Source organism: Pyxicephalus adspersus, chromosome 4 (assembly GCF_032062135.1).
Source record: "Pyxicephalus adspersus chromosome 4, UCB_Pads_2.0, whole genome shotgun sequence".
NCBI lineage: Eukaryota > Metazoa > Chordata > Amphibia > Anura > Pyxicephalidae > Pyxicephalus > Pyxicephalus adspersus.
In genome coordinates, this window is record NC_092861.1 from 86,425,841 (window position 1) to 86,439,093 (window position 13,253).

At 36.0% G+C, this 13,253-nt stretch overlaps 1 protein-coding gene across 1 annotated transcript in view; it reads left to right on the forward strand.

Annotated features, from left to right (window-relative positions):
- Positions 1-10,015, forward strand: part of C4H6orf58 (chromosome 4 C6orf58 homolog) — a 14,902-nt gene extending 4,887 nt beyond the window's left edge. Inside the window, exons 3-6 of the mRNA XM_072410217.1 lie at positions 6-75; positions 697-830; positions 3,368-3,606; positions 8,801-10,015. Of these exons, the coding sequence (XP_072266318.1) occupies positions 6-75; positions 697-830; positions 3,368-3,606; positions 8,801-8,982 (625 nt within the window). The 3' untranslated portion in view covers positions 8,983-10,015. The remainder of the gene's footprint in view (positions 1-5; positions 76-696; positions 831-3,367; positions 3,607-8,800) is intronic.
- Positions 10,016-13,253: the final 3,238 nt, after the last annotated feature.

Sequence of the window (13,253 nt, forward strand, 5' to 3'; positions counted from 1 at the left end):
GATTTTTGCTACAGTGTTTCAGAATGTCAATCAGCTGCTCCTCAAGCGATGGATGGGTGGAAGACTTTTTTTGAGGTTGTAATTTATTTATACCAGCAGCAAAAACATTATTCGGTGAAAAAAAATAATAATAATAAAACCTGAGTTGGATGCCTTAGGTTTGTAAACATTGGAATTCAGTGTGATGTTGGTTGCCTACAGAAGTATTTCGGAATTCTGATACTTATTGTGTACATAAAGTTGTAACTTTATAACTTGTGCTGCAAAAAATAATGTATCTTGGATACATAGCATAAAGCATTCATCACAAAAGTCATAGTCAAGAGGAAACCTTGCAGTCAATTGTAATAAAGTTGTAGACCTTAGTGAATTCATAAGACATTAACGCTTTGAATCCTTTCGTGAACCTAAGAGGCTATGTAACCAATAATTTGATCATCCAATATAATTTCCATCCATTTCCATTTACTGTTTTGGGCAATATGTCCTTTCTTTAAAAAGTAAATGTAAGTTTCAGTGTGTTATTACTAGCAGTATATTCAAATTTAATTTAATATTCTGTACATGTGATTTTGTTCTCTCTAGCCCTGCCATAATACTTCTGGGAAGCACTACTGACTAATGAATCTGGAAAGAAACAATCTTATTGATATCATAGCCAAACATTGAAACATTTTTTTTCTTTTTTACACTTAGGTTATAAAAACCTCTAGTCAAAGATTGGACACTGCACTGCCACCATTATCTAAGGAAGAAGATAGGTTCCTGACCAATATGTGGAAACCTCATGTTGAGTCAATTAATGCAGGACATCTACGATGCTCTAAAAGGTAATAGAACACTCAGTATGTATAGTTACAGAGAAGCAGACAATCTTCCCAAAAGTTGGCTTTGCCGTAGAAACCCTATTTTCACAAGTGGAGATGTGTACAAAAAAAAAAGGCTTAGTTTTACTATTTTGTGAATTGAAGCCACTGAGCACAGTTTGTATTCAAAATGGTTTGGGTGTCAATATGTCCCAAGTGAGGAATGCACATATTTTTGTAATCTATTTTTTATTTACATCTATTTACATCTATTTTTTATTTAAATTTATTAAAAAAATGCATTGTTTTCAAAATGTTTTATTTTTTTAATTGTCAGTAAACTGTATGGCTATTAAAAAGATTTATATTTCTGTTTGTTTAGATTTGTGACCCTGGCACCCTTGTCAAATCATGGTCTTGGAGCTCACTGCATTCTGTAGTATGAGTAAACAATACAGAGAAGTCCAGTTACGTTATGTATGCCAGCTTTCATATATAGAAAACTTTAATTAATATATATATATATATATATATATATATATATAATATTAGGCCTAAACTAAAATGTTAATGTTTGGCACCCCACAATATATAGGTAAATAAAAAGAAAATAAAGCTGGGTTTTTTTTAGGCAAAACAAAGACGGGAAGCCGATCTTACTTAACTCCCTGCTGCCATTCCATCAACACACATGCTGCAGGCTGATACCTATACCTCACCAAATGGAAAGCTGATCCCACTACCGTCATCTTTTCAATATACATGCTGCTGATCTACATTTACTTCCTGCTATATCCTGAATTATCTGGATCTTATATCCCTCTCCTCATCATTATGGATTTATAATCCTAATCCTAACCCTAACAAGACAACTAGCTACACCGGATAACGAGTATTTTCGGTATCTGTCAATCCCCTGAGGAAGCCACATGACGAATTGCATCGGGACTTTACATCCTATACTCATGTTATTTAGTCAGGTATCTGACATGCATAGCAAATGATCTACATATCCCATGCCTATTTAATGGGAATGACCACATATCACCATTGATGTTATATATGATTAATTGTGTGAATTATACAATACAAATTTATTTTGCCTTAAAAAAAAACCCAGCTTTCTTTTCTCTACTTTTTATTTGACTGAAAGGCATGTATTTCAGTAAGGTCTATAACTACATATTACCACAATGCATGGATCTGTTTGCAGCCTAAACGAAATTGTTTTACAAGTCATCTGTCCTTTTGATTTCTTTACATATTTAGTTTTTGCCTCATCACAATGCCTCATCATTATTTGGTGTTTAGTCTCCAGAAAAGTTTTTTCTGAAATTTTAAAGGATGTTGACTTTTAGACTGTAAATTCTACTTATAGAGAATTGTTTAGCTCAAAGTGACTTGAGTTCATCTTTATAGTAAGACAACAACCTAAGCCAGTTGACTATTAGCAATAAAATCCTGACTGATAACCAGCTTGCACACTATTGATAAATTACTTTTTAACTTTTAGAGACAGAAACTTTCCAAGGTTCGTTTTCATTGCTTTACCCAATTATAATGCAGTTCACTGTTGTCATGAATTAGTTAGCCAGTGTTCCATTCCTTCTATCCACCGCTGTAAGTAATTCTCTCCAGTTGGTGAGAAATGTTTGTACAATATGTTGGGAAATTAATGCCTCCTAATATCTGGTCTGTAAAAAATATATTCTGGAAAAATCAAACAGAAATATTCTACAGAAATGGCAGTAAAGTCTGTGTTTTTCTCTTGTAATAATTCTTTTGGCTTTTGGAAATAACCTTGTGTCTTTCTTAAGAATAAGAAAAACACAAGTACTCTCTAGTCTTGCCTGTGTTTATGAAGAAGGGTCCTCTCCTACTTCTCTGTTACTGTCTGTATCTGTCTGTCATTTGCAACCCCTATTTAATGTACAGCTCTGCGTAATATGTTGGCGCTATAGAAATATTATTATTGATATTTTTATTAATATTAATAATAATAATAATAATATTAATAATAGTTCTTAGGAAGCTAAAACCACAAGTCAAAGTGATCTCAATGTTATGTGCAAATAGTTAAATGTTACAGTTTTCCTTGCTATATTTGGCTAAGGACATGAAAGAAATTGCGGTAAAATTGAAGAAACCCTTTAATCTAGATTCATTCATTTGGGTTAGATTCACATTCTTGTAGTATTTTAAAGTTTGTGTTAACAAGTGTTGATGAGTCTTTTGTAAAAGTAGCCTTTTCATTTGAATGGACAATCTGTCAAAGGCACTATTTTTTTGTAATGCATTACCATGCATTGTAGTGCATTGCAATTTATCTGCTTTGTTGAGATGTGTTGGGGTGACATTATATAAGAATTGGGGAGCAGTGCACCAATGTACACATTTTTGCATATTGTGATAATGTACAGATTGTCATTGTAACAGCTTTAAAAAAAGTGACCTCTGTTCTATGAGTAAACGTGACATAGTAAAAAAAAACGATGGTATTTTTTAATATTTAAAAAATGTTATGACTATTTTATATGTGATTTTTATATATTTGTCTTCAGGCTACACTACCTTTCAGTTCCTGAAGGAAACTTTGGTAAAGACTGGGCTACAGCAGTTGAATTCATAGCAGCCACCAACTTCCCCACTAATTTCCTAAGCACAAATGTTTTCCAGCGTTTCCTTCCACATAGGAAGCTGGTGGATGGTGATAAGGTCCCCAACATTGCTGACTTCAGTGAACAGGAAAACAGGGTTCTATTCACATTACAGCTAATCAATAAAGCCAACACTGACACAGGTGAGTTTAATTTTCACATTTCATGTCTGACATACTTTCAGTCCAGTTAGGATGAGAAATGCATAAATGAACACCCTAGCAGTTAAGAATCTGAAAGCTAGAGCGAAGAGTTTGACAGCAGGTGAGTATAAGACAGTTTGTGTGTCACAGAGAAACGTGAATTGCTTAAATTGAAAAGTCACAAGCTGTAAGTGCTGTTTAACTGCATGAAGAAACAGACAGGATGAAAAGATCCTTATGAATATATTTTAAAAAAGGAAAGATAAAAATAACTATTGGGCAAAGGGAAAGCTTTTTAATATTAGTTGCAAGGATGCTGCTATGTACACAGTAGCGAAATTGGGTGTATGGGACCCACCAGAGAAAACTAGAGAAAAGGTTTTCATAAAGCACAAGAACATTTTTTCCATTTTTTCTAATCAAGCTAAAATACATATTGATTTCAAAATTGTATACAGACCTTAAAAATATTGGTTTAATAAAAACTATAGAATAAATAAATGATCATTTTACATTTTTTATGTAGACATCTGCAAACAGTACAATCTATAGCTTTTGCGAACGGTTCAATTTTATTGCACACACATAAAAAAATCAGCATTAAGTATAAAACATTGCACTGTGTCATGTTTATAACTAGTATATAAATCAAAATTATAGGAGCTTGTCAGTACATTAAACATTTTATGTGTCAACCTGGAGCTCTGGATTGAAGTTAAAATGTTCTAGCATATAAAATGAATTCAGAATTAGCACCAATACCTGTTCTCTCTTTCTCACATCCTGTGGTTCACATGAGCCTGACCACATTTCCTTTGTTTTTTTCATGATAATAGAAGCTCAGTATTAGCAAAAATATTTATTGTGCAGCAGAACTCCAATGAAATTCAGCAATTACACATAATGGTAGTCAGGATTTATTTTTGCCATGTTTTATAACAATAATGTATGCTGAGTTTATGTACTCTGATGGATAATTGAATGTTTTGTCTCCCAACTTAATGTTACAAGATGAATTGTGAAATGTCTTCAAAGTGATTTAGTCAAATACACTTCTTGAAAACTGGAAAGTACCAACCAATTTATAATTTTTTATATTATTCTCATTTTCTTCATATTGGTTACTTGGAAAAAAATACACTCATAACATGCAAGTTCATTTGATAAAACAACAAGCAAATTGTGAAGTGCAAAAACCCAATACAACCAGAGTCAGAGTTATTTATTTCAGTGGCCTGAGTTCAGTAAAGTTGAATTGGATTGAACGATATTTGGGTTTCTTCATTTTGTATTTTAGCAATTATTCTTGTGCAGGTTTATTAAATAAATCCATCAGTGATCAATACAGCTGGTCTAAGAATACTGATAGATAAAGAGCAGTATAAAAACAATCACGGAATAAATGGCACAAAGCACACCCTAAAAATGAGCAAATGCAGCTGCCTACATATACCTGTATGGCATTGACCTCCTTTTTTTGGGCAGCTGTGGGCTGGTCTCAATAATATTACTACATTCACCGCAATTTGAGATAGTACTGAGATCATTCAAAATTTATTGGCGTTGCTTCTGACCTACAGTTGACCTTTTTCTAAACCGAATTTGATCTGCCTCAAAGTTTTGCCATTTCTATAGCGATGTACCGGAATCCAACTTGAGCAAAAGCATGTCAACGGAGACTTCAAAAAATCTCCCAGGCACTTTATCTGCAATTTGTCCTGAGGTCCTTGGAACTCACATATGCCTTTAGTAGCATTTAACTCTAAGTTTTGTCCAGAAACTGTTGATTGGTCTGTGATTGGAAGTCTATGAATGAAAGTGTGAGAGTCCATAAGACACTTTCTAGTTTATGACATTGGCACTCATCTAGATCCTCTATCAGTAAAGGGGCACTGCAGGGAGATATAGCATGGGGAGTATTGGCACTATGGAGAATTCCCATCTAACATTCTACCTTGATTTCTATGTACTCAGAAGCACCCAGACCTTTACAGTCCGCACTTACTAGTTAAAGTGAAAATAAATTCGGGTCTTCAGTCAACTTGGCCAGTCAGGCCAGAATGATGTAATTCAACTCATTCATAAGTTCAATAATTTCTGGCACTCGGGGAAGCTGGGATTGTACACTGAGGTGCGCATATGCAGATCAGTGTATATTTAATAGAAGAATATGTGCTTGTGTACATTTTTATTTTTTATTTTTTTAATATATTTTGCTTTGAGGAGCAAATTTTGGAATCTGCATTGGCTTGAAGTAGACCAGAAGGCAACAGAGCTCTAATAAACACTTGATGTCTCTATTAGGACAACCTGTAACTGCTAATACATTAATATATAGGCCCCGATTTTTTAAAGCTTTCCAAGGTTGGAGAGAGTACACTTTCATTAGTGAAGCTGGATAATCCAGCAAACCTGGAATGGATTTGGTCCAGAATTGAAAACATTTACTAAAAAATAGAAAAATACTTTTAGGAAATCCATTCCAGGTTTGCTGAATCACCCAGCTTCACTGAATAAAGGATAAGAGGATATTCACTGAATAAAGTGTATCCTCTCCAGCCCTGGAGAGCTTTAATAAATGAGGCCCTCCAGGTGAATTTCTGTCTGCTTGTAATAGTAGTAAATTACAATAAAACACACACATGATATGAATGCACATATATATGTAAATATATACGGTAATATATAACATTCTTGCACATTTTTTTGGCTTATTCACTATTATGAGTGGTGTAGTTCTTAGCAGTTTGACAAGCTTACTAGATTTTTTAGGCTGCATATATTTGGAATTTTTTTGACTTCAGATGATCCAGTCTCATCTTTTAATATCAATGAGCATTATGGGGATTACATTGTTTGCTTGCAGTAAAAAAACAGAACATTTAGTAGTATATAGCAAATATATAGCCATTAGCGATTCATTGGGTAATTCATCTGTTAAAAAATTACCAGCTATTCAGTCAAGTGAGATTGAGAGAACGGGATTAACGCTGTATTCATTTTTACAGCAATAGGATGAATTTGCACCAGATAAATGTAGCTGCCGGAGATCTCACAAGTACAGCAAAGTTTATCTAGGCAAATATGGCGGATATATTTGCTTTCAATTTGAGTGATTGAATAAATAATTTAACACCTGGGAGCCTATGTATAAACCAGTGAATCTGACATTTGCCAAACATTTTCTGGTAGAGAACCAGCCACTGCTATTGGAAACAAATTGGCGTGCAAGATTGTCCACCACAATATGTATGATGAATGTCACATTCACTGCTTTATAAATAGACCCCTTAAACTTAAAAAAAAAATTATCAGTGACTGAATCTAACACATAAAAGGTATGAATGCATTTATTGGTTTTAGTGCAGGAACTTACAGCTAGTGTTGGTCGAATATCTCACTATTCAATTCGACAGCTATTCGATGGAATAGTGAGAAATTGTTCGGTTATTCCAGTGCCGAATTCGAACATCATTGAAGTCAGATTGCTCTTGCAGCCCTTTACTAGTTGTATGTGTTCTTGGATAGAGTTTCTCAACCTCTAGTGCCCGGGGATCGCCTGCAGTCACAGCTGTGTCCAGATAAACTCTGCAGTTCCACTACAATCCCCAGGGCACTACAGGTTAATTAACCTGTAGTGCCCCGGGGATTGCCTGCAGTCACAGCTGTGACCGCAAAGTTCTCAGGGTCATGTGACCTTGGGAACTGAACTGCAGATAAAATCTGCAGTTCCACTACGATCCCCGGAGCACTACAGGTTAATTAACCTGTAGTTCTCCAGGGATCGCACACTCTTGCAGCCGAGTCTGCAATCATTGAGAAGATGCCCTGCAAGTATCTCTTACTTTGTAACACAGTAATATGCATTATTATACACTTGTTACATTTTTCTTGCAGTGGATAAAAGAAAAACGTAACAAATGTATCAGAATATTACTGTGCTGGAAAGTGAGTTACAGAGTAAAGCTGCGTATATACTTGCAATTTTTGTCGTTGGAAAGGATCTTTCACGATCCTTTCCAACGACAAGGGACTACCCGATCCATGAACGGTGCTGTACATACAGCACCGTTCATGCTCTATGGAGAGGGGAGGGGGAGAGCGACGGAGCGGCACCCTGCTGCGCGCTCTCCCCCTTCCTTTTCATTAGGATCGGTCGTCATCCATCGTCCGTGGATCCGGCAGGTCGGTCGTTCGGACGATGGACGAGATTTTCGCCCGATATTTGGCCGATTCCGATTATCGGGCGATAGATAAAAATCTGCCGTGTGTACGTAGCTTAAGAGATATCATGTCATTGCAGGATAACCTGTTAAAAAAAATAGTTCAATAAACACAAACACTCCATAAATTAATTTACCATTAATTTCCATTTCTTTTTAACACATTTATTAAATTTTTTCCTAGTTTTTACCGTTTCATCTCGTTTTTTTCGGGTTAGATCTACCCAAATTCGGATAGCCATATTCGGGTCGAATATAAGGACTTAAACACCAACACTACTTACAGCCCTCTAAGTTTTTCTTCTTTTTTTCGAACTACAGTGAGTTATAAAATATTGGTTTTATTATCTGCCTGAAACTTGTCATATGGAAAAAAAGGAAGGGCAAATCTCTCCCATACTAACACAATTAGCCAAAACATGGTAAAATAGTTTCCAAACCTTCCCACTGAATCTAAAACCCCGCTGTATTAGAATTGAAGTTTGCCAAAAATAAATTGTGCCAGGGAATGTACCGAATTGGAACAAAAAACAACCAATAAATGTGTTTTCCTTCAATTTTAAAATGAAAACACAACATGTTTATACCACAACTGTTTCATCAAACCAGCAAGCTCACTTGATTAGGCATGAATGGCCCCATATATTGTCCTTTTTAAAATACACTAAACTGTAACAAATAGACATGAAAAATGTGGACTTCTGTTTGAAACACATTGTCGTGCAACAATGTATGTGTTTTGCTGCATGAAAGTAGACATGTAGACATGTAGACATTTTGGGCCTTGAGCATTACAGCGATAATAGGTAGGTGTTCAACATTTCTGCATTTATCTCCATCTGTGGATCAATGATGTATTACTTTCTTTGTATACCATACTAAAATCAAAACAAAATATTACTTATACCTACCAAATAAGACATTGTTTAGCTCATCATAAACATCTGATTTCATTTTGTCTTGCATTCAAGGTGGGTTTCTTTTGAAGTTATGGAAAAAAGCCATGTGTTCAGATCAAGCGAAAGCCGAAGGTCGAAATCTTCTTCAAAACCTGATCAATAACCCAGAATTGACACCACAGTCAGTGATCGCTATTATAATTGAAATGTTAAAAAATCCTGCATGTAAAATTAACAGGAACATGCATAAATGATGCAGCAATCATGTTTATTGTACAGTGATATAAATGAATTGACACTCTTCTAATAAGGCAATGATGGTACATCTCATTTCCCAGTTAGTAATTCTTGTTTGGATCATTCCCTCCTCATTAACAAATGTCTTGCTGAAAATCCAATTGCGGGTTTTCTTAATTAGTCTTTTAAGTGATAGTGCAGAGAAAAGCTGAGTAATATCTGGGCTCTTGCATTCATCAGTGATGACTGGTGGACATGGAGGACATAATATAAAAGATCAAATTTTTCGAGCAAATAATTTCCCATAATCATTGAAGGCTATTTCCTTCTGTGTTATTGAAATAGAAGTAAATAACGATTTCGTTTAAGCTACCTTAGTGAACTGTGATGACTAGACCAAAGCTAATCTCAAAAATTGAGCTTTTAAAAACAATAATAATTTTCACATCTCTCCATTGTTTCTGGATAATGTAGAGTGAAGAACTAACTTAAACACTAGTCAATTGCTTAAGCAATAATTAAAATCTTCACCGCATTACTTATTTCATAAAAAAAAACAAGTCAATTTCATGCTTTGCTTATGTATTAACAGCAATCATTTTTTTACTAATTTTTTTTCTAATCGTATAATTATGTAGCTGATGTTTAAAATGATTTTCGTTATTTGGAAAATCCAAATAAATAAATAAATGGGAGTTTTTGGTCGAAGTTTGATTAAATGTTGTTTTGACCTTTTAATATCTCTAGACACAGCTTTCAATTACACAGTGTCACTCAATGGATACACTTCTAATATGGTGTCATTATTTAACAATTTTCAAAGGAAATAAAGTAATGAGCTTTAAAGAATGATGTTTTTTTTTTTCTTTTAATTACTTGGTTCATAGATCAGTGTAATTATATTTTAACAGATATCATGTATTATAATCTTAAAGTAATTACTGCAGCTGCCAGCTGTTGAATAATTAGGTTAATTCACCCAAGAAATGTTATGCCACAAGCAATGTTTGTATCATTAACAACATACATACAGGCAGATTACAAGGACAATGCAACATCCAACGCTGATTGGGACATCTGTGGTGAAGTAAAGTGGCTGTGTTTCAAAAGCCCAGGGCGTGTTATGCTGTCTCAGCCCAGTTGGAAGCCCATGATTCAAAAAGGATTTATGTATTAAAATTAACTTAGACGTCAAATGAAATAGAAAACAAATCTCTATGTACAGTCTATTGTATCCTATACAATGAACAACTTCAGGACAACAATAAACAGTAGAGCAATAATCTTTCATTTAGCAGATGTGACCTGGCTACTAGATGAAGTCACCAGTTAAAGCGGAACTTTCGTTAAAAAAAATCACTTACCTTTACTAGTGAAAAGCCCACAATACTTTTGCAAATCGAGTTCAGCAGGTCCTGCAGCATCCCGGCTTTTCTATTCTTGGCACAGACATCTTAATATTCTTCTTGGTTCTGCTTAGGTCACCCAATCCTGCACTGCGCATGTGCGAAATGGGGTCACATGTCTTCCTGCTAAATGTGTGGAATTGGAATGGAATGGATTTCTACAAGCATTTGCTATTTGCTAGCAAATGTTTTTAATACTGGACCAGATCTGTTTCAGGTTTGCTGGATCATCCAGCTTCACTGATGAAAGTGTATCCTATCCAGTATTGGAGAGCTTTAATAAATCAGGTCCATTAACTATGTGACGCAATGCCCAGTATGATGGCAATAGAGATGACAACAGAGCGCTGCTTATTCGTGGAGCAGGGTGCTATGGGAAACTTGCTATGCCAATCAGATTTGAGCTGAAAAATTGCATTACTCAAATGTATAGGAACCAAACCAAGTTATCAATATTGTAGTCAAATTTGAAATCAATCCAAATTCAAACAGCAACAGTAGAGACTTCTGCAAAGTCCAGAATGCTGGAAAAAGATGCTATAGAACAATGCCAACATTTTTGTGGTCCATAGCTCTGGCCGATGCACCCCCGAGTGGGATCAGGAGAAGAACCCTGCTGAGGGGCGCACCAGCTAGACCCCCGGACTGTGTCCCCCGCACGGATCACAGGCTTAGGCAGTTGGGCGGGCTGTGTCTCTGGACCTGAGATGGGAGCGTGGGGGATGGTTCTGGCATAATGACATTACTATGGGGGAAGTTTCTTGCCTGTTGAGTGACACCCGGCTCAGGAGCCGGTATTTGATGGTCTGAGGGCTTGAAAAGGTTGGCCACCACTGGTACAAAGAACTTGCAGATACATGGACATAGAAAAAAAAACTACACAAAGACTTTCACAGGGCTCAAGGTCTTTAGTCATCGTTATTGGATTGAAATGCCATAGCTCCAGCAGCTTACCTAGCTCACCACAGAATCATTGTGAGACTGTACACTAAAGGGCTCATGTCCAGCTCAGTATGCTGTGTTGGAAGTAGTATCAGATTGTTGGACATATTTTTGACAAATAATAGTACAGTCTCTTCTATCGTACCTGGCTGTCAGCATTTCTTATTAGGTGGACTTTAGTTCCCCTTTAATGTATAAACACTGAACATGGTAACTTCCTGGAGAATAGTCCCAAGCATAACAACATTTAGGAAATCTGATATTTTTTTCTGTTAATCAAGGTTAAAGTGATGCAGAAAACAATTTTAAAGTTATGTGGGGAGGGTTTTTTTTTTTGCATTAGAACTTAGCTTATTAGCATTCCAATAGTTTAATCAACAACACCTTTTGTCATAAGCCAATCTGCAATTATCTTTCAGGCAGTTTCTTTCTTTTACAAGTTAAACTCTAAAATCTATTGTATTGTGTAGCATAGGAACACTTGGAAGCTGCTGATGAAAACAATTGTAACAAAATTAAAACAAAAATCATTCAAATAGCATGGTAGAGAAAACCCTTAAAGCTAAAGATGCTGTTTATTTGAGCTTTTAATACAAAATTTTAAATTACACTAATCCTCCCTCTAATTACTTTAAAATTTTGCGGACCCCAATCATGCAAAATCATGGAAGAAAGGACAGGAAAAGGCTGGGCTTTTAATCAGCAAATTCAAATTATCTTTGAGAAATGAGGTTGAAGTGAATTAAATTAACATTCACAAATTTCAATACAATATGAGCATTATAAGTTGGTCACTTAAGGTGTTTGGGATACTTCCTTGATTTTAATTAAGATTTTTCCTTGTGAAAAATCTTTTTCAACAATTAGACCTTAATGTTTTCTTGAAATCACCGAAAGAGGCCTGTAGGCGAAACGTGTCGAGAAAACGAGATGTAATACTTTATTATACTATATTATACATTTACCTATCAGGGATTCCTCTGTATAGATAAAAGGTATTACTTCCCATGAAGCTTTAAATTATAGTGACCAATTTATAATGCTCATATTGTATTAAAATTTGTGAATGTAAATTTAATTCACTTCAACTTCATTTCTAAAAATATCATTTAAATTTGTAGATAAAAACCCCAGTTTTTTTCTGTTCTTTCTTCTATGATTTTACAAAATGTAAAAGAAAAGGGCATGGGTCATTCAACACAGCAGTTGGGGTTCCCTGGATAGATTATACATACTTCATATAATGTAAAAAAAACAGCAGTGTTGTTAGGAGACAATCATCTAGGCAGTGATCCGGTACTGTTGGCCGCCACAGGACATGGCATCCTGTTTCCCTTCGCCAGCGTTGCTTGCAGCAGCAGGGAAGATCAGGCAAATAACCGTCAATCCTCTGCTCTGCAGCCTGTGCATTCCTGGCTTCCCTTTGGATATAAATGGTCCTTCTGCTTCCCCACCTCTGAGACTGTGCAGCTGAAGGGGATTGTGCTGAGACTAATGAGCAGAGTAGATCCTGATTTTGGTCCTGCTCTGCCATTGGCTGCTGGGGCTTTATAGCCTCTTTGCTCCCACTGCCTTATGCCTGTTGTAGCGTTAGCTGGGCTAATCTGTGCTGAAGAGATTATTGTGTGTTTTCTGTTCCTGACCTCTGCCGGTGACCCTGACTCTGCCTACTCCCTTTGAACCTTGCTTGATGGACTAACTACACGGTTTGACCTTGGCTTGTATTCTGGTTCACCTGGTATTCTTGTGCTGTTTATCTGTGGGCTCCTGGCTTGCTGCCAGCCCATCCCCAGACACCATCCCTTGCACAGTAAGACCTGGGGGATGCAACCAGTCCTCCGAGGCTGAGTGGGGGCGTACTAAAGGTGAGGTCTGCAGTGTTAGATTAGGGAACAGGTGCTGACCAGGGCCTTACAAATGTGTATCATATTCCTATAATT